Source organism: Phocoena phocoena, chromosome 15 (genome assembly GCF_963924675.1).
Source record: "Phocoena phocoena chromosome 15, mPhoPho1.1, whole genome shotgun sequence".
Classification (NCBI taxonomy): domain Eukaryota; kingdom Metazoa; phylum Chordata; class Mammalia; order Artiodactyla; family Phocoenidae; genus Phocoena; species Phocoena phocoena.
Genome location: NC_089233.1, coordinates 82,896,347 through 82,917,172, shown reverse-complemented (window position 1 = coordinate 82,917,172; position 20,826 = coordinate 82,896,347). Strand labels below are relative to the sequence as shown.

Here is a 20,826-nt window from a genome sequence, read left to right as displayed (position 1 = left end):
TTTTCAACATGGACGGATTTTGATGTAGCTTTGCAAATAAATTTTCAGGAAGGTCTGTCTCCCACTTCCGGAGTGGCCAAGTATCGGGTTTTTTCACTGTCGAGTTGGGCCCAGATCGGCTTGAAAGGGGTCATATTTCTGCAATGTTGGTTTTTTCCTTCATGCTAAGAAATAACGATTTTTAAGCATGGCTAAAGTCTGCACTTTACCACCCTCTGTCGACGACGCATGCAAAGATGATTTAGAGCATTATTCACGCATAATTCCTACAGGTAGTTGGCCCCGAATTGTGCAATGATTGTATTTTAAACAGACATGGAGAGGAGGTCACAGCTGCCTAAGAACGGCCACGAGCCGCCTCGTCTTCCAGGTTCAAGGAACTGACGGTGAGAGCAGTTCCGAAGCGGCGAGGAGGAGTCGGGGATGCGGCCGTGCTGGGTCTGCGGGGCGCGCGGCCTCGGCGAGGCCTCTGGTTGGGTCTCAATGCATCCTCCCAGTGTTTTAGAAGCGCCCGGGCCCTTTTCCCCTTATCGCAGACACGTCACCCGCGTCCACGTGGAGCCCCGCCTTGGTTAACGGCGGGCCCGTCGGCCCACTGCGGGCGCTGGTGGCTCGGCCGTCCCGGAGGGGCCGCCGCGGCGGGGGCGGCGATGACGCGCGGCGGGCAGGGCGGCCGGCACCCGGCGGCGGCGGAGGCGGCCAGGCCGCCGAGGGGGCGCCCTTCGCCCAGACCCCGATGCGGGCGGGCCGGACGGGCGGGGGGCGGGCTCTGCCGTTCCGCGGCCCCTCCCCGCGCAGCCCCGCGCCCGAGGCCGGAGCCGCGTCGGGGACCCGCAGGCTGTGAGCCTGGCGCTCGACTTGGCCTCAGACGTCTTCGTCATGCGGGTGCTGCTGGAGGATTCCGGGGAGGTGTTCCGAGTGACAGGCTGCCGCAGCGACATGACGGTGCGGGAGCTCAAAGAGGAGCTGGACCTAATAGCCGGCATCCCCTTCAGCCTCCAGCGGCTCCAGTACCTGGACCAAGGCGGCCCCTGCCCGACCCCGCGTACTCCCTCGACCCGGGGCGCCCAGTCCCCTCTGAACCCGCAGTGGGGGAAGGGAAGCCCGCCCAGAGGAGGACCCCCAGATGTCAAAACAAACCCCACCCCCGTGAAACCCCGGGTGGAAAAGCTAACCCCGGACACATAGGGACTTCCCAGCTCCAGAAAAGCCGAGCTTCACGTTAGACCTCAAATCTCCAGGCAGACCCTGTCCACAGCAAGACCCTAATCCGCAAGCAAATCCTGCCTGTGCTGGGACTCCAGGCCCAAAGCCAGCCGTCTGGTTTGGCCTGCCAACCTGAGCCCAACCCTGTGCACGTCAGGACCCCAAATCCCGAAACAGACGCTGCCACCGCAGGGCCCTCCAACACCAGAACATCAAACTCCCACGTCTTCATCAGGGACCCAAGTCCCAAAGTCAGCAGTGCCACACGAGACCTCCAGTCTGAAACGCCTGTCCTCAGCGGGACCTCACAACCTCGGGCAAGGCTGCTCATGTCAGGACCCAGATGGAATTAAACGTCAAGTCCCTGTGCTGGGCTGTGGGACACCAGAACCCCCAGCCCTCCAGCCAGCCATGTCCGTGCAAGGACCCCAAGTCCAGAACAAACCTGCCCAAGACTGAACCCCCCAATCCCCAGGCTAACCATGTGACTATCCGAACCCCAAGTCCTCCCAGCAACCGTGTAGACTCAAGGACACTAAAGCCTTAAGCAAACTCTGCCCTCCTCAGGACCCCATGTCTCTCCACGAACCATATGCACGTTTGAACCTCAGATACAATCCTCAGGTGACCCCGGCTCACGACAGAAACCTAAGTCCCGGAGCGTGAAGCCTACTACCCAGATCATGACCCTAGATCCCAGAGCAGGTACACCCGATTCTGAGCCCCACTCTGCTTAACCAGTTGTGCATCTGAACCCCAGTCCGTCAGCCATCTGTCTACGTAAGGACGCCAGGGCTCAAAGTGAACTCCTCCCACACCTGGACCCCCAAATTCAAAGTTAGCTCTGCCCACACCTGAAAGCTAGTTCCCAAGCTCACCATGACGACAGAAGAACCCGAAGCCAAGTGTCATCAGAAGGGCTCCGAGACGTGAGATGAACTGCCCACACTAGGACCCCAAACTCAAGTCCAGTCTGTCCACATCTGAACCTCCAACCTCCACAGAAACCACGTCCACACTGGCACTCCAAGGTTTAAGCCAGCCGTATCTGTGTAAGGAAGCCAAAGTTCAAAACAAGCCTTGCCTACACGAGGGCCCCCGAACTCAAAGCAAACTCTGCTTGTATTTGAAAACCCAAATCCCTCATCAACCTGATCCACACCAGAACCCCCAGTGCTAGACCAAACCCACCTATATTAGGACTCCAAATCTCAGAGCCGAACCTGTCGCTATCAAGGGCCCCGAATCCTGGGGCAGACCTGTCTGATTCCTCACCGCCAGTTGCCACACTACCCAGGCCTACATCAGACCCCCAAATCCCCAAACAAGTCCTGCCCACAGAAGGACTCTGCATCCCAGAACAGACCCTTCCCATACCAGGACTCCCAGACAGAAAGTAAACCTTACCTTCATCAGAACCCCAATCCAGAGCAAACTCTGCCCTCATTGGGACCCCAGATCTCAAAACAAACCCTGTCCACGTTTGAACCCCGAATACTGGCACTGACCCAGTCCGTATCAGAACCTCGAATCTCAAGCTGCACCCTTGTGATGTCAGGAGCTCAAAGCTAGCCCAATCGGAATCGAAACCCAGTGCCCAAAGCTCACTGTGACTGAATCAGGACCCCAAGGCCCCCTGTCCAGACAAATCCCATGGGGGAGGCACCCCGTGGTGGGCAAGGGCCCTAGAGCCCCATCTCCCTCCATCAGTCTCCTTCCCTCAGCCTGAGGACCTGGCCGTCCCGATCCCATCCCTACCGTATTTAGGATATGAGAACAGGATCAAAGTCCCCAGGCTTCAACATCTCCCCACCCAGTTGAAATCAATGCAAAAACACTTCAAGGAAACGAAGATATAAAAAACTCTGGGGACTTCCCTGGTGGCGCAGTGGTTGAGAGTCCGCCTGCCGATGCAGGGGACGCGGGTTCGTGCCCCGGTCCGGGAGGATCCCACGTGCCGCGGAGCGGCTGGGCCCGTGAGCCATGGCCGCTGAGCCTGCGCGTCCGGAGCCTGCGCTCCGCAACGGGAGAGGCCCGCGTACCGCAAAAAACAAACAAACAAACAAAAAAAACTCTGGTCTGCTGCACAGAGAAAGTGAACGGCCCAAATTGCAGAGAGATTGCAGTTATACTGCAGGGACCGGGAAGCCATGGAGACAGAGGTCTGAAAGCAGCCGGTCTCCACGAGAATCGTGTTCCCAGGCCCTGCGCTTCCGGGGCTCAGTTTCCTAATCCGTAAAGCAGAGCCCCGTGAGCTCTGGGATTCTCAGTGCCGTGTCCCCCTTTAGGCAGAAGTGACTCGGGAGACTCAGAAGGTATATTGAAGGCCAAAATCCTTTCCTTTGCCCTCTTGGAAATCGGTTAAGCATGTTTCATGATGTATTTGCTTTGCTATAGGGGTATTTGGAAGATGCTTTGGAGCATTTTTGAGGCTTTATGGGGAAAGAGATGTACCTGTGCTTAACGTGCTAAAAGTGAAGTGAGCTATGGAAGAACTTGATAAGAGTTCCAAAACAAGTAATTCGAAAATTACGTGTCCTGAACTACGGCTGTCTGGCACCCCTAATTTATTTTTGCCGATGAGCTATGCTGAGACATAAGTTCAAGAAAGCTAAGAGGGAATGAGAGGGATGGAGTGGCTTAACACTGATGTCACAATCCCATGACTCAGCAAGCACTTAGCAACTGTTAGAGGCCTGACCGCTCTCAAGCTTGGTTGCCGTCCTTACTGTTGACGGCAAACAAGAAGGGGAGAAGGTACATCCCGTCAGTAGAAGAAATTTGGGCTTCTGCTGATACATAACCAGCCTGATGCCTCTTTACCCGCCTCAAAGGCTGCCACGGAGGATCAAATGAGATAATGTGTGTGAAAACCCTGAGAGACACAAGTCTAAAGGGGGGTGAACATCTTCCCGGAGGCGGGTCACATTTCCACATCTGTTGTCAACTCTAATAATTTATTTAGCCTGTGGTAATGAGTATTTGTCTAAGGTGAAGGTAGTTGCTGCCTGCCTGTAAAAGGAGAATGTGCTCTGATTTCTCTAAGAGCTGTTTAGCATGTGTGAACCGTGCTCTTGTGTTTCTCAGGGAAACACAGCCTTGCTCCATTTTTTTCAAAGTTGTTAGGAAGTCTTCGAGTTGTCTTACTTAGGCAAATTACTGATTATTCTCTGTGTTAGAACCACAAATAAGACCCTAATTAACAGATTTGCTAATCACTATTCCGCGTTTACATCCACCATCTGGAGTTGCTGGGGAACAAAGGGTGCCAACAAAATCTAGAGTGCGCATCGCCTGGTGCCCGAGGAAAGGCAGGTCTGGAGTCCCAGCGTTGCCGTTCGCTGGCCATGCGAGCCTCCGCCCACTCCTGCAGCACGTGGAGAGGACGAACTTGGCTCGTCGTGAGGTTTAGAGCGTGTGGGTGCTGGGTCCAGGCACTTAGAAATCACTCAATCATGAAACCAAAAAACTCATGAATTCTACTCGGAATAAATGATAATCCAACCTGGGCAGAGTTGAAAGGTTCCATTCTTGGCACTGCTTATTGGAGATAACAAATGACTCTGTTATCCTTCAGCTAGGTTACAGGTGGCCATGTAGGAAGAAGCGTGTGTGTTTTAAAAAGTAAACTAAAAACAACTGCATTTTTCTTAAAATTTTCCACAATCCTCTTCTACTAATTCTGATGGTCTGCCCCAGAGGGTCTGAATTTAGGAAGTGTGAGTGGATCTACCCCCCGACCCCCATTCTTTCATATGAGGAAGGGGCTGTTTGGGGAGAACCTCCCAAACAGAGAAAGGATCTCTTCCACCCCACGTCACTGAGATGCTTATGTTACCATAGGGTCTCCACTGGGGCAATTTTGTCTCCCAGGGGCCACTTGGCAACATCTAGAGACATTTCAGTGGTCACGATTAGGTGAGTGGGCTACTGCCATCTCGTGGGTAGAAGCCTGGGATGCTGCTAAACGCCCTGCAATGCCCAGGACAGACCCCACGGCAGAGGGGCGTCTGGCCCCAAATGTCAGGAGTGCCAAGGTTGAGAAATGCTGCCACAGACTACAATTTGAAAGACCCGACAAATTTTTGTCATTATTACCTCTTTAAGCTAACTGATGATGACATTAACCAAAATTAGTTAGTATTTTAGTTTAACATCTATAACTTGTATAACCAACCGCATTGCACCACATCTGTAATACACAGTTACTTCAAGTTCAAGTAGCTCTACTTACGGTTTGCCTCCTGAAATGACTTTTATTCACTCATGTATTTTTTTGCCATAGGTCAAGTTACAATTACAGAATCTTATAAATCGTTGCTTTTTTTTTTTTTTTGGTTTGGCTTCTCTTTGAGCTAAGCCAAATTAATTTTCTAAAAAGCATCAATAACCACAAACAGACGGATGTGGGGTCATCAAATGAGAGTAGCGCTCAAGGCTCTCAAATTATCCTTGTGATACCCAAGGTCAGGTAATCTCTTAACTAAACCAATGTAACAGTTTATCTTTAATGCCCGATTTTTCTTTTTAAAGAAAAAACTCATTCCCTGTAGGAATTGTGATGGATGACGCTATGCTGAAGTGCCACGATGTTGTTCCTGGTGGAATTATTTCATTATGTGTCTGGCATTATGATGGATGGACGGAACTGGTTTTGGCGGCTGTGGAAGGGGATTCCAGTAAGGTGTTTTCATGCTTCTTTAAATGGATATTATACTTCGTGAACCAGCTGTAAATTGTGGACGTGTGTGGGGGGGGGGCGGGGGATTTGCTTAGTCTTTAATATGAATATTTGGGTAAAAGTTTCAGAGTAGAGGAAAAAGACAACAAGGACTCATGTCATCGTGATCAAGTCGAGTGTTGCCATTTGCCGTTTGGCTTTTGCGATTTCACTGCGTCCACGTAGCTGTGACTTGTAACCCACTCACCGTGCCCCAAAAGGAGCCAGGGCAGGGCGTTTTCTATTCATGTGTCTACTCTGTAAAGTTGAAAACCTAAGTTAACAGTGGAGAATGCCAGATCACTTGGAAACGTGTGGCCCAGAGTGTTCAATGCTGCAAAAAATCCTCTGGGGGGTCTGCTCTCACCCAAGGGGGAGAGACTTGGAAACACAGTGGGTGCCGTTAACTCTTGGCCGGGCCTTGAGCTGGGTGCTCAGCTGGGCTCTGGGGTGGGAGTTGGAAGGCAAGAGGAGGAAATCAGGGTGTCTACCCAACAGTGAAGATGAATCATTCAGACACAAGGGGACAAGTGCACGTTCTTTCTGGAAAATAAATTCGGATGAGAAGCTATGAGCTTGTGGAGGAGAGAGAGTTTACTTCTGGCTGGGATGGGGGTCAGGGAAGGCTGGTTGTGGGAGGGGCGTTGGGATTAGGTCTGGGAAGGGGGAGTGGGCTCGGGGGAGGTGGGGCCAGGACCTGCTGCCCTGGAGCCTGAGCCTTAGAAGGAAGGGCGGGGCCCATCCAGCTGTTTGCATAATCCTCTGGTTCCTTCCTGCTTTTCTCCTCTTCCCCTGCCTTCCCTTGCTTCCCCTCTGGCTCTGTGTCCGTGCCTGGACTTTCTGGCTCTTGCTCTGGACATGAGTGATGGGTGAGTCCCTCCTCTCTTGAGCCAGAATTGCCGTCACCCCGCTGGGGGCCCCTCACATCCCGCTTCGCCCCACACCGGATGCTGCACATCTGCGACCGGGTTCCTATCTGTCGGAGCCCATCCGTAGTCGTCCTCCTGTGCTCAGAGCCTTAATTCTCCACGTGATGGTTATATCCTGGGGCTGTTATTCACCTGGGAGCAGAGTTCAGAGTGTCCCAAAAGTTAATGGAGACAATGGGCCCAAAAATAGACCGGAAGGCCAGGATCCATCCCATCTCCAGAGACGCCTGTGCCCCTCTGGGGAGGCCGTGCCGTGTCGGCTGGGGTCTTCCTTCAGAGCCGTAACCCCCTTCCTCTGGACACCCAGAAAAGCTATTTTCTCTGTTCAAAACATGGACAGGAAGAATTTCCTGCCTCCCGAGCCTGGCTGATGGTAAATGCGTATTTCCTGGACGTGTAGAGAGAGTTACATGTCTTCCCCTGGCTCGTTTCCAGTTTCTCCGCTCTCTGATCCCATCACCAGCCTGCGTGTGGCATCCAAGCGAACTTTTCCTCCAGAGCGTGTCCCATCACCCGTGTGTATCTGCACTTCTGAAATCACCCAGACTCACGTGCGTAACTCTGTTTCCCTCGCCCAGCTGCCTTGCCTCGGTGTTGCCGAAGATGCTTTCTACCGAACAACAGATTCGCAGCATTTTGATGACAAGCAGTGGAAGAAGTGGATTTCTCAGAGAGTGTTCATGGCGCTCTATGTTGCCTCACACAGGGGTCGCTCGGAGGCTGTTCAGTACCTTCTAGAACACGGTAATTCTGATAGCAGCTGAGGACATTCAAGAGTGGGGTTCTTTTGAGGGCAAGGGGGACACAGCGGCTTGCCTCCTGGTCCCTTCAGTAATGGTTTCCTGGACCCAAGTTTGTCAACCACCAATGGAGGTCCCCATCGGGCCACTCAATCCCTGTCTGAGGGGGTCTTTGGACATGCTTATCGGAGGCTGTGTCCTCTCTCTTGGCAGGGGCTCAGGAAGATGGACCTTTCAGGACACCAAGCCACAGGGCTTCCTGGTTTATTGCGTCCGACCAGACACTCCGCTGGGGATATTCCCATCCTGTTTGTTACTTCCTCCTGCCCGAAGTCCCGTTTCTGCAGTGGTCCGAGGGGTCTAGCCCCAAACCAGCATCCCTGCCTTGGTGGTTAGCAGGCTAGCCCGTCTCCTTTCTCCAAGCTCTTTGAATTTGCCCCAAACCCTCTTTTCATCTCTCCTCCACCAAAGGGCAATTACTCTCACTCTCTCTCTGTCCATAGACATAGAAGCCTTAGCCTGCCTTGTCTCCGAGTTAAAGGGCTTTGCATGAGGTTCTGTGGGAGTACATTTTATCTTCCCTGGATGTAGAGTATTTTGGGGAAAAGAGGCCCACTGATTGAGGTGTAGACCATTCACCAACAGTAGACAGTTGCAGATATCCCAGGCCACTGGCTTCCTCGGGGAAAAAGGAAGAATGTGGTATTTGGTCAATGGTTTAGAGCTCAGGAGGGGGCCTCATCTGAGGGTTTCCCATATCAACTAGCCTCCAAGTTAGACCCCTCCTTCCCAGCCTTCGGCCTTGAGCCCAGGCTCTCTGTGTTGCTTCCCCCACTTCCACCAACCAAGCTGGGAAAGCATCTCAGGTGCTCAGGCAGGATGCTGGGGCCGCACGTCTGTGATGGGTAGAGGTTTTTCTGACTCTCCTCCTCTCCTTCCTCCACTGTTTTCTGCACTTCTCCTGTTGTAAGATGAAATATGGGCTTTTCACAACCCAGCAGTCCGTTAAGCTCATAAAAAGTCATTTTCCCTCTGATAGAACTGTGATGTATTTGAAAGCACCAGTTAAAAAATTACAACCAGCTTTGCAAAGTTTTCTGTCCTTTGCAGACAGTGGCTGTGAAGAGGCGCCGGGGCTGAGGCTAAGTGTTGTGAAAACCTATTTAAAACTACCTCACTGACCAGCCATAGCTCATAAACACTGGCTCCCGAAATGTCAACTGCATGTAATTGAATTGCCTTGTTTTCTGTGTCATGATATCTGTTACCCACTATTTGATTCAATTCAACAAGTCTGTATGGGACACCTGTCATTAGCCCATCCATCTGTAGGAGGCAGTGAGGAATTCAGTTGAAGTGAAGTCTGTCCATGAGTCAGGCTGCCCATCATCTGTCATTTCCCAGGCGCCTGTCTTCTCCAGGCATCGTGCTACGTGCCGGGGATGAAAACAGCCGTGATCAAAACAAGTGTGTTTTCTGCCCTTGTGGAGTTTATGAAGGGAAGTCAGCAAATTATTACAAATAATTAATTCCATGGTCAGTCGTGCATGGTGTGTTCTGGAGACGCAGAATGTCTGCTGAACAAATGCAGGGGGTTTTGTGGGGAGGAGGGCTAAGGAAGGTTTTCCCGAGGAAGTGAATGAAACCTCAAGAAACATAGAGTTAGTCCAGGAGGAAAAAAAAAAAAAAAAAAAAAAAAAGGATGAGAGTGTTGTTAGCAAAGGGAATGGCGTATGCAAAGATCCTGGGGCAGGATAAGGGAGCAGGTATACTGACGGGATAAAGCCAGAAGGCTGGTGTAAGTGGAGCATGGGCGGGCGAGGAAGATCACGGAGGGGAGTAATGCTGGAGTGATAAGGGTGGTGGGTGGGTGAGACAGAGCAGTAAAGACCTAGAACATCGCCCCAAGGGTGGTAGATGCCAACAATGGGATTTGAGCGGGAGAGTGGTACAGGCATTGTAGGAAGGTCATTGGCTGCTATAAGAGAAGCATGGGGTGGGGGGGGGGGAAGGCAGTGCTGGATGCTGGGTGGGAGGGGGGAGATGCAGCAGTGCCCCCCTCCGTGCACTCTGTTATTCGTCCTTCCAAGCATTCCTTTCCCAGCCTCGGCCCTTCCCATGCTTCTCTTCTTGAACGGGTTTCCAGAGGGTTGGCTCCTGCCGGCAGGGGGCCCTCCCTCAGCCAACTTTCTTATTTCCCAGGTGCCAACTGTCAGGGCAGATCCCCCGTGGGCAGGACGCCCCTGCACGTGGCTGCAGCCATGAGCCGGCTGGACTGTATCAGCCTCCAGCTCAACTATGGGGCCTCCGTCAACGACAGAGATACCAAGGGGGAGACGCCCATGTCCCTCGCCTGCCACCTGAGCCACCGCCAGAGCAGGTGGCAGACGTTCCTCTTCTACTGGATGGTGAAGCTGGGGACAAAGGACCCGATGGACCCTGTCGTGAACAAGGCTTTTCAGAGAGTCAAGGCCGGGTTTGGATCCAAGAAGGAGAACAAAACATAGCTCCACCTGGGAATGTTTGCATGTCAGCTCTGACTTGGGGTAACGTTCCTGGGTTCAGATCCACGGTGGCCAGTGGCCCTGGGTGAGCAGGAAGGCCGGGAAACGTGGCAGTTCCTCTGAATCAGATACGAAACCATCTGTCCTATTTGCAAATGACTTGAGGAGGGTATTGATGGAAGTGGGTGAGTTTGTGTTCATTTCCTAAATCCATCACAGACCTAATGGGCTCCCATGCCAGCCTTTAATTTTGAGCTATTTGTTCATTGTATCCAGTAACGCTGCTTGGGGTGATGGGAACCAATTACCTTCTCTCCGGTCTGGACACCATCTAACACGTTGGCATAATAGGGGTAATAGCCGTGATGAGAGTAGCTCTGTTGTTACGGTACAAAACCAGCGCGGGCAAACGTCACCAGGTCGTGGGCAGCGTGACCTGTGAATTTCAGTTTGTAAAATTCATGGCACTAGATGCTCCCTAAGCCAGCAATGTTCCAGAAGTTTTCCCGAACCTTCCTGGAGGGGTCTGCTGCCTGAGTCTGAGGTGGGGCTGGGGGGAGAAGCCAGGCTGACCTGGGGGGCATCTAAGAGCTTGGTTCTCCACAGGGGCGCCTGGTTACTCTTGGTGAAAGGTGATAAGCTGGCACTGGATTTGGAGGAGACGGTGTAAAAGGTGATGAGCTCGTAAGGGAGAGGATTCGAGCTGGGAGCTTCTTTTTTCCTTTTGTCCCATCCCCAGAGGTCCAAGCACCCCCCTCCCGCTAGCTTTCTCCTTTCCTGCTAGAACTGGGGTAGCTCCAGCATCCCTACTGTGGGGCAGTGTCTATGCTGAACTCTGGGCTCGACACCCACAAAAGCTGCCCTGTGGGTGTGGGAGCCGAGAGGGAGGGCTGAAGCCTGGGGCGGACTGACACGCACACCCTCGTCTGAGGGGGGCACCGTGACTCAGCTGCAGTAGAAAGGCGAGCCAGAGGCAGCTAGATCTTTGCAGAGCTTCCCAGAGCTGGAAACCTGGCTTGTTGATCTAAGCCCTGATTTTTTTTTTTTTTTTTGCGGTATGCGGGCCTCTTACTGTTGTGGCCTCTCCCGTTACGGAGCACAGGCTCCGGACGCGCAGGCTCAGCGGCCATGGCTCACGGGCCCAGCCGCTCTGCGGCATGTGGGATCTTCCCGGACCGGGGCACGAACCCGTGTCCCCTGCATCGGCAGGCGGACTCTCAACCACTGTGCCACCACGGAAGCCCCAAGTCCTGATTTTTAAGCGTTGGCTTGAATTATGTTAAGGTCAGCTTTCGGAACAAAAGAAGTAGGAGATTTGAGGCACATGGCTGGGACTGCCGACCATCGTCAAACTAACTCATTTCACTGGGGAAACGGGTAGAAGCAACCTAAGACTCACTGGAGCTCTCCCCGGCTCTGAAGCCACAGGGCGGGAATGGCCATGAGTGTTGCCGGGTGGGAAGTGTTGTCCACCCTTCCACCCGTGGCCACACATGTTTCTCTGAAGCCCTATATCCTGACACAGCTTCCGGAGTCAGTCTGTGTGGCAACAGTCTCTCGACCGTTGAAGTTCTGTTTTTTAAGGTGCTGGAAAATGGCCCTGTATCCCAGCCGCCCTACTTTCTGACTTACATCCCAAGAACTGGATTCCGCTTTTACATTAATTGGCCGCATTTCCCGCTGTTGTGGCAAGTAAGAGCCGTGCTGGTGACGTGGCTTTACACTCAGTGGACGTGGCTGGACCCAGCTCAGCAATCTGTTTGACAAATAATAATCAGGAAAAAAACATACAGCTCAGCATCAACAATATCAAAACTGAGATCTTGTTTGTGGCAGACGTTCTCCAAAGTCAATAGGCAGATATTAAATAACCTTATCCAGCAGGGTCAGTTCATTTAGCTAATGAGGTGTGTTGGCAGGGGGACCTGGGCACCCTTTTAACTTAACAAGTGGTGTGACTCAGAGTCATGTGTTTTCCGGGAGCTTTGCTCTGCTGTCTTTATTGTTAGCAGAGCCAGCTGCCCGACATTTGTCCCCAAAACTTTGGAGGTAAGCCCTCTGTCTTTGTCACCCCTAATTCAGCTAAACACTTGGCCGGCAATTGGGTGAGTTCCAAACTCTCCGTGGTGACATTTTGCTCGGTCTGTGGCAGGGTCATTAAAACAGTCCTGTAGGTCCTGGGGGCTCTTCCTTTTAGACGATCTTAACATTCTAGCTGTTATATTCAAACAAGCCTGTATCACCTATTCAATAAAATATGTCCATAGCCTCAGAAGAGTTGATTTGCAATTGGTTGCCATCATCTTACACTTTGCAGAAAATTTCATTCAACATTTGAAGTTTTTGGGGGTCATGCTTTGGAGCCAACAGACATTTTTTTTTTTTTAATTGGGGTATAGTTGTTTTACAATGTTGTTTTAGTTTCTGCTGTACAGCGAAGTGGAGTTCCCTGTGCTATACATCAGGTTCTCATTAATTGTCTATTTTATACATATTAGTGTCCATTTTTTTTAAAGGGGTTGATCTCAAACGGTTTTGTAGGACCCTGAAATCCTTTTAGGCCCGAGGTATTGGGGATGGTCTTTTGTGGTGAAGCAGCGGTGGTCTGCCATCACCCAGGTGGGCCTCACCTCTGCGTTAGAGAGGGACAGGCTTCCTCTCGGAAAGGAGCTACTGTCAGTTGTCTGAGTATAATATCCATCTCCCTCCTCCTTATTGTGTATCTCCCATGAAGCTGGACTCTCAGTGGCCAGAGTGGAATTGCTACTGGAGTAGTGTGGACATACAGGGCTTGGATCCCAGATTGCATCTTGGTGGCTCTGCCCTGTGGCCTTGGGCACATTCCCTACTGCTCTGAGGTACAGGAGGTTGGAGGGTGGTCATGGTGCCTGGTCCCTAAGGTTGTTGGGAGGGCCTGGGAGGTAGGAGGTACTCAGTACATGCTAGCTCTTCTCGTCTGAGAGCTTGACTGAAGAGTCCTTCTGAAGTCAGGGGCTCAATTGTTGATGATCGACGGGGGATGGGGGCAAATAGGAGAACCATTTGGTGCCTTCCTTGGGTTCTCAAGTTCCGATCACCTTGAGACTGATGACCTCTGAGCTCAGTGCCCCCGGGAAAGTGCTGTGCAGCGTCCTTGGATTGCTTGGCGGCCACGTGAAGAAGGATCCCTCAGCATCCCCTCCGTCAGGGACACTGCTCACCAGTGTGCCTTATGTCAGCCTGGAAAACAGCCCTTGGGAACCGGGGAGCCCCTCTGGAGAGGCCGACCACTCGCTCAAGGAAGACGGTGACAGCTGCACCTCCACCGTGCTTCCATCTGCCTTGGCTGTCCCTCCGGACCCCTGGCTGCCTGGGGTCTCTCAGCTCCGCCCAGGGCTTGGGTGCATGGCCGTCTCTCTCCAAAGACTCATCCGGGGGGGGGTTTCAGTTGCACTGAGTCCTTCCTCCGTCTCAGGCCTGAACGCTCCCTTCTCTGAAGCATAGTCACCAACCAGACTTTCCCGGGGAGGTGAAGGGCACCCACTGGTGGCACCTCAGGGGACTTTAGTTGGCCCTGACGCTGAAGTAGGTGCCACTGAAACATAGGGTGAGAGTTATTCCCTTTTCACATCGCTCTCAATCCTTTTAATTCCGGCAAGAGGAAAGTCTCCGCTTGGTGTCAGGAAGTCAGACTCCCCCCTGACCTTTGCGAAAAGGGAGCTTTTATAAGATACACAAATAGAGCAGCCTTCCGCAGGCAGCAGTGTTTTGCCAGGATTTAATAACATCGTCTTGTTTTCAGTATATTTGTGGGCTGGGATTCTTTTCCTTTTTCCACTCCTAGCCAGTATGTGACCTCAGGGCAAACTGTCACCTCCACAGGGACCCCCATCATCTCCCTCTCAGCCCAGTTGCGATGAGCAATGTGAATTGTCCTCGGGAAGGGCCCGGGCTTGGCGTCCAGCAGATCCCATTTAGAATTTTCCTCCCCTGCTGGCTGGGTGGCATTGGGCCAAGCAATTGCATCTCTCAGAGCCTCAGTTTCTTCGTCTGTAACATTCGGGTAATAAAATCTGCCCCTGTCATCGTGGGAGGGATGAAATGCCTGGCACAGAGCAGACTCTTGAAAGATAGTATCCATTATTATTATTATTACTACCACCAATTAATTTGCTTAAAATGTTTACTCACTGGGAATCAATACACTCCCGGTGTCCAGAGAGCCTCATGAATTTTCAGCAAACCTTATACAATGAGAGTCTCCATCCAGAACTAACCATTCCTAGAGTGGGAGAGAAATAATTTCCCTGAAACTTAAGGATTTTAGTATTAAGTACAGGGTCCAGAAAGTCGTTCTGAACTTAAAAATCCAGGGCCAGTTCTGCAGGAAAGAGAGAGAGAGAGAAAAGGGAAACAAAAGCTCTAAGGTGAGAGGAAAATTCCAGTCTCTCAGCTCTGCCTCTGCAGTGCGTACTGACTACACGAGCATCCAGTGGAGGGCACAGAAACCCATTAACATTTAGAAAAACACCCGCTGTTTGTGCTCACCAGAAATGTCAGAGCTGCGGCAGTCTGCGCCCCACTGGAAACTCAAGAGTGGGGCTCAGCCACAGGGGCTCCCGGACAGCTTCTGTGCCTGAACCCCCGAAATTGTCCACAAAACACACATTTTTCTGGGGAGAACATTCATCATGTCCTGTGAGGGTCCGTGGATCCCCCAAACCTGGGCACGTAACAGGTTGTCAAATCAAATCGATGCATCAATTCAATATCACTTTCTACCCCTTGGGTGGGTGTGCATTGTCAATTTGTGATTGGAAAAAATGATGAATACTGATAACACCTGGTGCTGATGTGCGTGTATGCGTGTGTACCCGGGTGCCTGGGGCACGGCTCTCTCTAGTGCTGTAGAGGGGAGCTTGTAGAGTCCTGTAGCCTTGCCGGGCTTCGATTGGACGGTAGGTGTTCAGAAGGCCCTGCTACCCCACTTTGTAAGTCCGTCCCGCAGAGATGAAGCCCCACTCCGTGATGGCACGCGTGTGCAAATGTTCGTGGTAACGGTTTCTGGTGGCGAGTGCCTGGAAACACTCCAGATGCCCACCGCTGGGAAAGATGGTGGCACGCTTTGCAGCTATTAAAAAAAATGACTTGATCTGTATGTCCAGGCCAAGGGACAGCCGCGAGGGGTGTCTGTGACGTGTCATTAAGTGAAAAACGGCAAGTTGCCTAGGAAATGCGCATGAGCTCATGGAGTCACAGTTCTAAAAAGGAGGCAAATCTAATACATGGGCACATAAGCACATTCTTATTTGAGCAAAAGAAGAATTATGTCAAAGACCATTAAACTCTTAACATTGCTTACTCTGGGGCCGTGGGGCCGCTCTACACAGCTCTGAATGATCACCCCCGGCCTGTCTTTTCTTTCTTTCTTTTTTTTTTTTATGGTGGTAAAATACACATAACAAAATCTGCTGTTAATGACATTTAGTGCCTTCACAGTGTTGTGTAACCATCACTCCCATCTAGTTCCAGAACATTTTCATCACCCTAGAAAGAAACCCTGGACCCAGTAACAGTCCCCCTGACCTTCTCCTTCCCCACCCCCCAGCCCTAGACAACCACCAACCAATCCACTTTCTGTCTCTGTGGATTTGCCCCTTTCTGGATACTTCACATACATGGAATTATACAACATGTGGCCTTATGTATCGGCTTCTTAGGGTGATGTTTTCTGGGTTCAGCCACATGGTGGCGTGTATCAGTGCTTCATTCGTTTTTATGGCTGAAGGATATTCCATCGCTTATCCATTTGTCAGTCGATGGACATTTGGACCATTGTGAATAATGCTGCTATGAACATGGGTGTATAAGATTTGTCTGAATACTTGTTTCTTTTGAGTACATACCCAGGAGGGGAATCCCTGGGTCATCAAGCAATTCTGTGTTTAGCAGCATGTCCTACATTTGTAACTAAAAAAATAGGAAAAAGGAAAAGACGCGAACCCACCTCCCACCTGAGCTCTCCAAAGTTTGAGAGTCACCACAATCATTTATTGAGCAATTATCCCGGGCCAGACGTTCTGTGTGAATTATCTCATTTAATCCTTTCAGTAATCCTGAGGGCCAGAGGTTTTCAACCTTGAGCGCAAATCAGTCCCAGGGAGTCCTTATTAAGACACAGATTGCTGGGCTTTGCCGCCCGAGATCCTGGATTAAGTAGTTTGGGGGCGGAGCCTGAGATTTCTGACAAATTCCCAGGGATGCTGGTGCTGAGTGGCACTGAGCACGGTCTAGTCCATCCATGCCCGTTTTTCATTTGAGGAAACTGAGGCTCAGAGAAGTCAGCAACTTGCCCAGAGTCACACAGCATGTAAAAGGCAGAGTGAGAATGCCTGACCCTAGACCATGTTTCTAAGAAGCACCTGACAGTATTAAACTTGCCTGATCACAGACCACGATCCTTCTCCAGGGGTGAACCAGCCGGCCTGGGAGGACTTTCTGGCGGCTGTGACCTCGGTTACCTCTCTAAGGGCCCCTTTCCCTGCTTGTAAAACGCAGAAAATACTGGCACTCTCTCAAGGCACCGCAGAGGTGCCCACCCAGAACCTCACCAGGACGGACCACTGGGCTGGGCACCACCAGGCAGCACAGAACGCAGGATGCAGAGCAGGTAATCAGACCCCACCGACACTTCCTCGTCCGTTCGGCTTGTATCAGAGCCTCAGCAAGACAGGTCCCTGGGGGGCCTGAGCATTTTCTTCCAATCTCAGTCTTTGGTTTAGAAAAAGGACTCTCTCCAGGCCTCTCAGGGTCAGCTCGAGGGCGCCCGCCAGGTGGCGCTGCTGAGCGCTGCCGCCTCAGGTGGGCGGACGCGGCGGCCACCAGGTGTCGTAGCGAGACCGCGGATGGACTTGGTGCGCCCGAGAGTTCCTTCCATCCAGACGGGAGTACGTCCAGAGCCCCCTGTGCAGGTTGTAGATCCTGCTGCATTTAATTTTCTCCTCTCCGTTTAGACATTATACCCCAAGGACTTTCCATTCGATTCCTTTATGCTGTTTTGATCTTTGCATAAGATATTTTTAAAAGTAACTATGTGGGTAGTATTTTCACATAAAATTAATGGTACAAGAATTTTAGAAAGAAATACGGTCCCCCAAAGACTCTTCCTCCAGGGGCTCACCAATGGTCTTAGGGTCAGGAATAAGAGCCAGCCAGCTTTAGAGATAAATTTTATTTTTTTTAACCCCCCAAAGGGAGGAAAAGTCTAGGACCTTCCTTGCAACTCTCATGAATGTTTAATGTCTTATCACCCAGGAGGGTCTGCAACAAGAAAAACAAGAAAGAATTTTGCTAAATTAGGTGTCTTTAAGCTCAAGATCCTCCATATTTTCCCCAAAGTATAAGCCATGGCACCCAGAGAAGGGCTGAGATTAAAAATGAGCTCTCATCAGAATTGCTATTTTTACCAAATTACACCTTCAAAGAACTTCATGATTTATCTCCACCTTTCAGCAGACTGCAGTATATTTCATACCTGGTTCATCTCATGTTGGTTTAGGAATTCTATTTAAATGATGAAAAAAAAAATGCATCAGGTCCGCTTAGGCCGGCCTATAAAGTATTTCATTTGCTTCTTGTAAAGACCCCATGAGGTGTTATTATTCCTGCCCCACAGTGACAGAGGAGCAAAGTCACTTTGGGGAGCAAAGCCACTTCCTTTGAAAAGAAATGAATCGGTCCCCTGCAGCTTGGAGCCCTGGACTTTTAGACAGATGGATGTGCTGGTGATGAGGCGAGGTGACTGACCTGCTATCCACCCCTGCGTTCAACAGATGCCGTGATGGAGCCCTCACGTGTGACAGGGCTCCAGGCAGCTCTGATCGCAGGCCATTGGGAATGGTCTCATTGCTGCTCCACCGTCGCCCTGCACACCCACCCTGTGGGCTTCCTCTCCCTGCCTCAGGGAGTTACTAGATCCTTTGGCTATTTACTTCTATAAATCAACAGCCATCTTTTGCAAGTCTTAAAAAATCCAGCCTAGGCCCAGTAGAAACCACCGTCTCCTCCACTGTCCCTCCCCCAGCTCAGGGCTGTCCCCGGCTGGCTGGTGGCCCTGGACCTTTGGCCTCTATGCTCTGTCCTCCACAGCTCTGCACTTGCCCAGCTGTTTCTGTGTCTCCGGGAGGTGGGCCCGGGATGCTGGGGGAAGTTAGAGGGGCTGTGTGTGGCTCTCCCCTGGCCCCCAAAGTCCCTCCGTTGGGGGTACCAGGCACTTAGTGGGTTTTGGAGATTCCCCCTTGGGCCTCTGCCAGTGGTGATTTCCTGCGGACCCCCTCACACCTGCCCTCCTCCTCCGTCTGACTGTTCCCTCGGCCTCTGTGTTGCAGGTCAGGTGGTGCTCTTGGGAAGGGGGAGACGGCACTGGCCCCCTGGCCTGCCCTCCGTGTGTCTACTTGGCCTGCAGGAAAATGTTCTGTAGGGGGCAGCAGTGGGAGCCATCAGATCACTGGAGGTATTGCTGGTGTCCAGGTGCCAGAGGGCAGTGGCCGAACCAGTGTGGTGACGGCAGGGAGGATGCAGCAGGCCCGGCAGGTGCTGGAGGTGCGGGAATGGGAGAGGGGGTAAAGCAACCCTTTTTCCAAGTAAGGTCACATTCACAGGCTCCAGTTGGACACATCTTTCCAGGGGCACCATTTCACTCCCTCCAGCGGGTATGTTTGAGGCGTCAGCACCCACGGGGATGCTGTGGGTAGGCTCACAGGAGAGAGACTCACCAGATCCCTGTTTTTGGGGTTGTCAGCAAGCAGGTGGATCTGCGAGGGAACCAGGAGGGCGAGGGCTGTGGATGGAACAGAGGAGGGAGGCCGGAGTTCTCCTCTGTTTTGGGCTCAGGCAGAGGGGAGCCAGCAGACAAGGAGAGGAGGGGCTGGTGAGGGAGGAGGGAAATGCTGGGGGCGGGCGGAGGGTGTAGGCATCAGAGCTGAAAGCTGCTGAGAGCCCATCCAGCTTGGCGACACGACTGTGCTTGGCAAGGCCAGTTTCCGTGGTGTCTTTTAACGTGTCCCCTGTCCCCTGCCTTCCTGTGAACTGGATGTGGGACCTCCAGGGGGGATCAGCTTCAGGCTGGTCCCACCATCAGGATGCCAAGTTCAAGCCTGGGGTTGTGGTCCTGACAGCTGCCCCCCCTCACTGGGAAGTTCTGTTTCTGCCTTTGGACTTAGAGAGTAATTTTGAGATGACCCCTTCTCACCCTGTGAGCACCTGTTTCTGCTACCTTTTTTTTATTCTTATGGTAAAGCAAGCATAACCTGGCAGTTACCAGTTGGACTCTTTTTAAGTGTATAGTTCAGTGGCATTAAGTACATTCACACCATCGTGTAACCATCACCCCCGTCCATCTCCAGAACTTTTTCATCTTCCCCAACTGAAACTGTCCCCATTAAACACTAACTCCCTTTCCCCCTCCCCCAGCTCCTAGCAACCACCATTCCACTTTCTGTTGCTATAAACTTAACTCCTCTAAGTACCTCACATAAGTGGAATCATCCCAAATTTGTCCTCCCATCTGCTTTTTGAAAAAGCAGCTTTATTGAGATTGAGTTTTAGTTCACATCCTGTACGCTTCACCCATTTAAAGGATGCAGTTCAATGGCTTTTATTATATTCACAGAGCTGTGCAACCAACGCCTCTCTGTAGTTCCAAAACATTGTCATCATTCCCAAAGGAGACCCCAGACCCATTAAATACTCACTGCTCATCGCTCCGTCGCCCCAGGCCCTGACAACCACTAACCTTTCTGTTGCTGTCCATTTACCTATCCTGGACATTTCCTATCAATGGAATCATACAATAAGCGGCTCTTTGTGTCTGGCTTCTTTACTTAGCTTGATGTTTTCAAGGTGCATCCACGTATTACACTGTCATATGTATCAGTTCTCATTCCTTTTTATGGCTGAAGAATATTCCTCTATATGGATGGACCACACATCGTTTATCCATTCATCTTTTTTTTTTTTTTGGCCGTACGCAGGCCTCTCACTGTCGTGGCCTCTCCCGTCGCAGAGCACAGGCTCCGGACGCGCAGGCTCAGCTGCCATGACTCTCCGGCCCAGCCGCTCTGCGGCATGTGGGATCTTCCCGGACCGGGGCACGAACCCGCGTCCCCTGCATCGGTAGGCGGACTCTCAACCACTGCGCCACCAGGGAAGCCCTATCCATTCATCTTTTGATGGTCAGCTTACAGACTTGTGCAGTCATGACCACACTCCATGGGACTCACATTTTATTTTTTTAATTTATTTTATTGAAGTATGGTTGATTTACAATGTTGTGTTCATATCTGCTGTACAGCACAGTGATCCAGTTATGTATATCTTCACGTCCTTTTTCATATTCTTTTCCATTACAGTTCGTCGCAGGATACTGAACATAGTTCCCTGTGCTGTACAGTAGGACCTTGTTGCTTAACCATCCTATATATACTAGTTTGCATCTGCGAATCCCAAACTCCCACTCCATCCCTCCCCCACCCCCTCCCCCCTGGTAACCACAGTCTGTTCTCTCTGTCTGTGAGTCTGTTTCTCTTTCGTGAATAAGTTCATTTGTGTCGTATTTTAGATTCCACGTATAAGTGACGTCATGTGGTATTTGTCTTCCTCTTTCTGACTTAGTATGATAATCTCTAGGTCCAGCCATGTTGCTGCAAATGGCATCATTTCATTCTTTTTTTATGTCCGGGGGCTCACAT

At 51.5% G+C, this 20,826-nt stretch overlaps 1 protein-coding gene across 1 annotated transcript; it reads left to right on the top strand.

Moving 5' to 3' along the window:
• The first annotated feature begins 423 nt into the window (after positions 1 to 423).
• Positions 424 to 10,102, top strand: ANKRD60 (ankyrin repeat domain 60). Its single transcript, XM_065893315.1, has 6 exons — positions 424 to 472; positions 537 to 698; positions 731 to 1,024; positions 5,760 to 5,890; positions 7,434 to 7,599; positions 9,798 to 10,102. Exons 1-6 carry the CDS (start codon positions 424 to 426, stop codon positions 10,100 to 10,102), a joined length of 1,107 nt encoding a protein of 368 aa, XP_065749387.1.
• Positions 10,103 to 20,826: the final 10,724 nt, after the last annotated feature.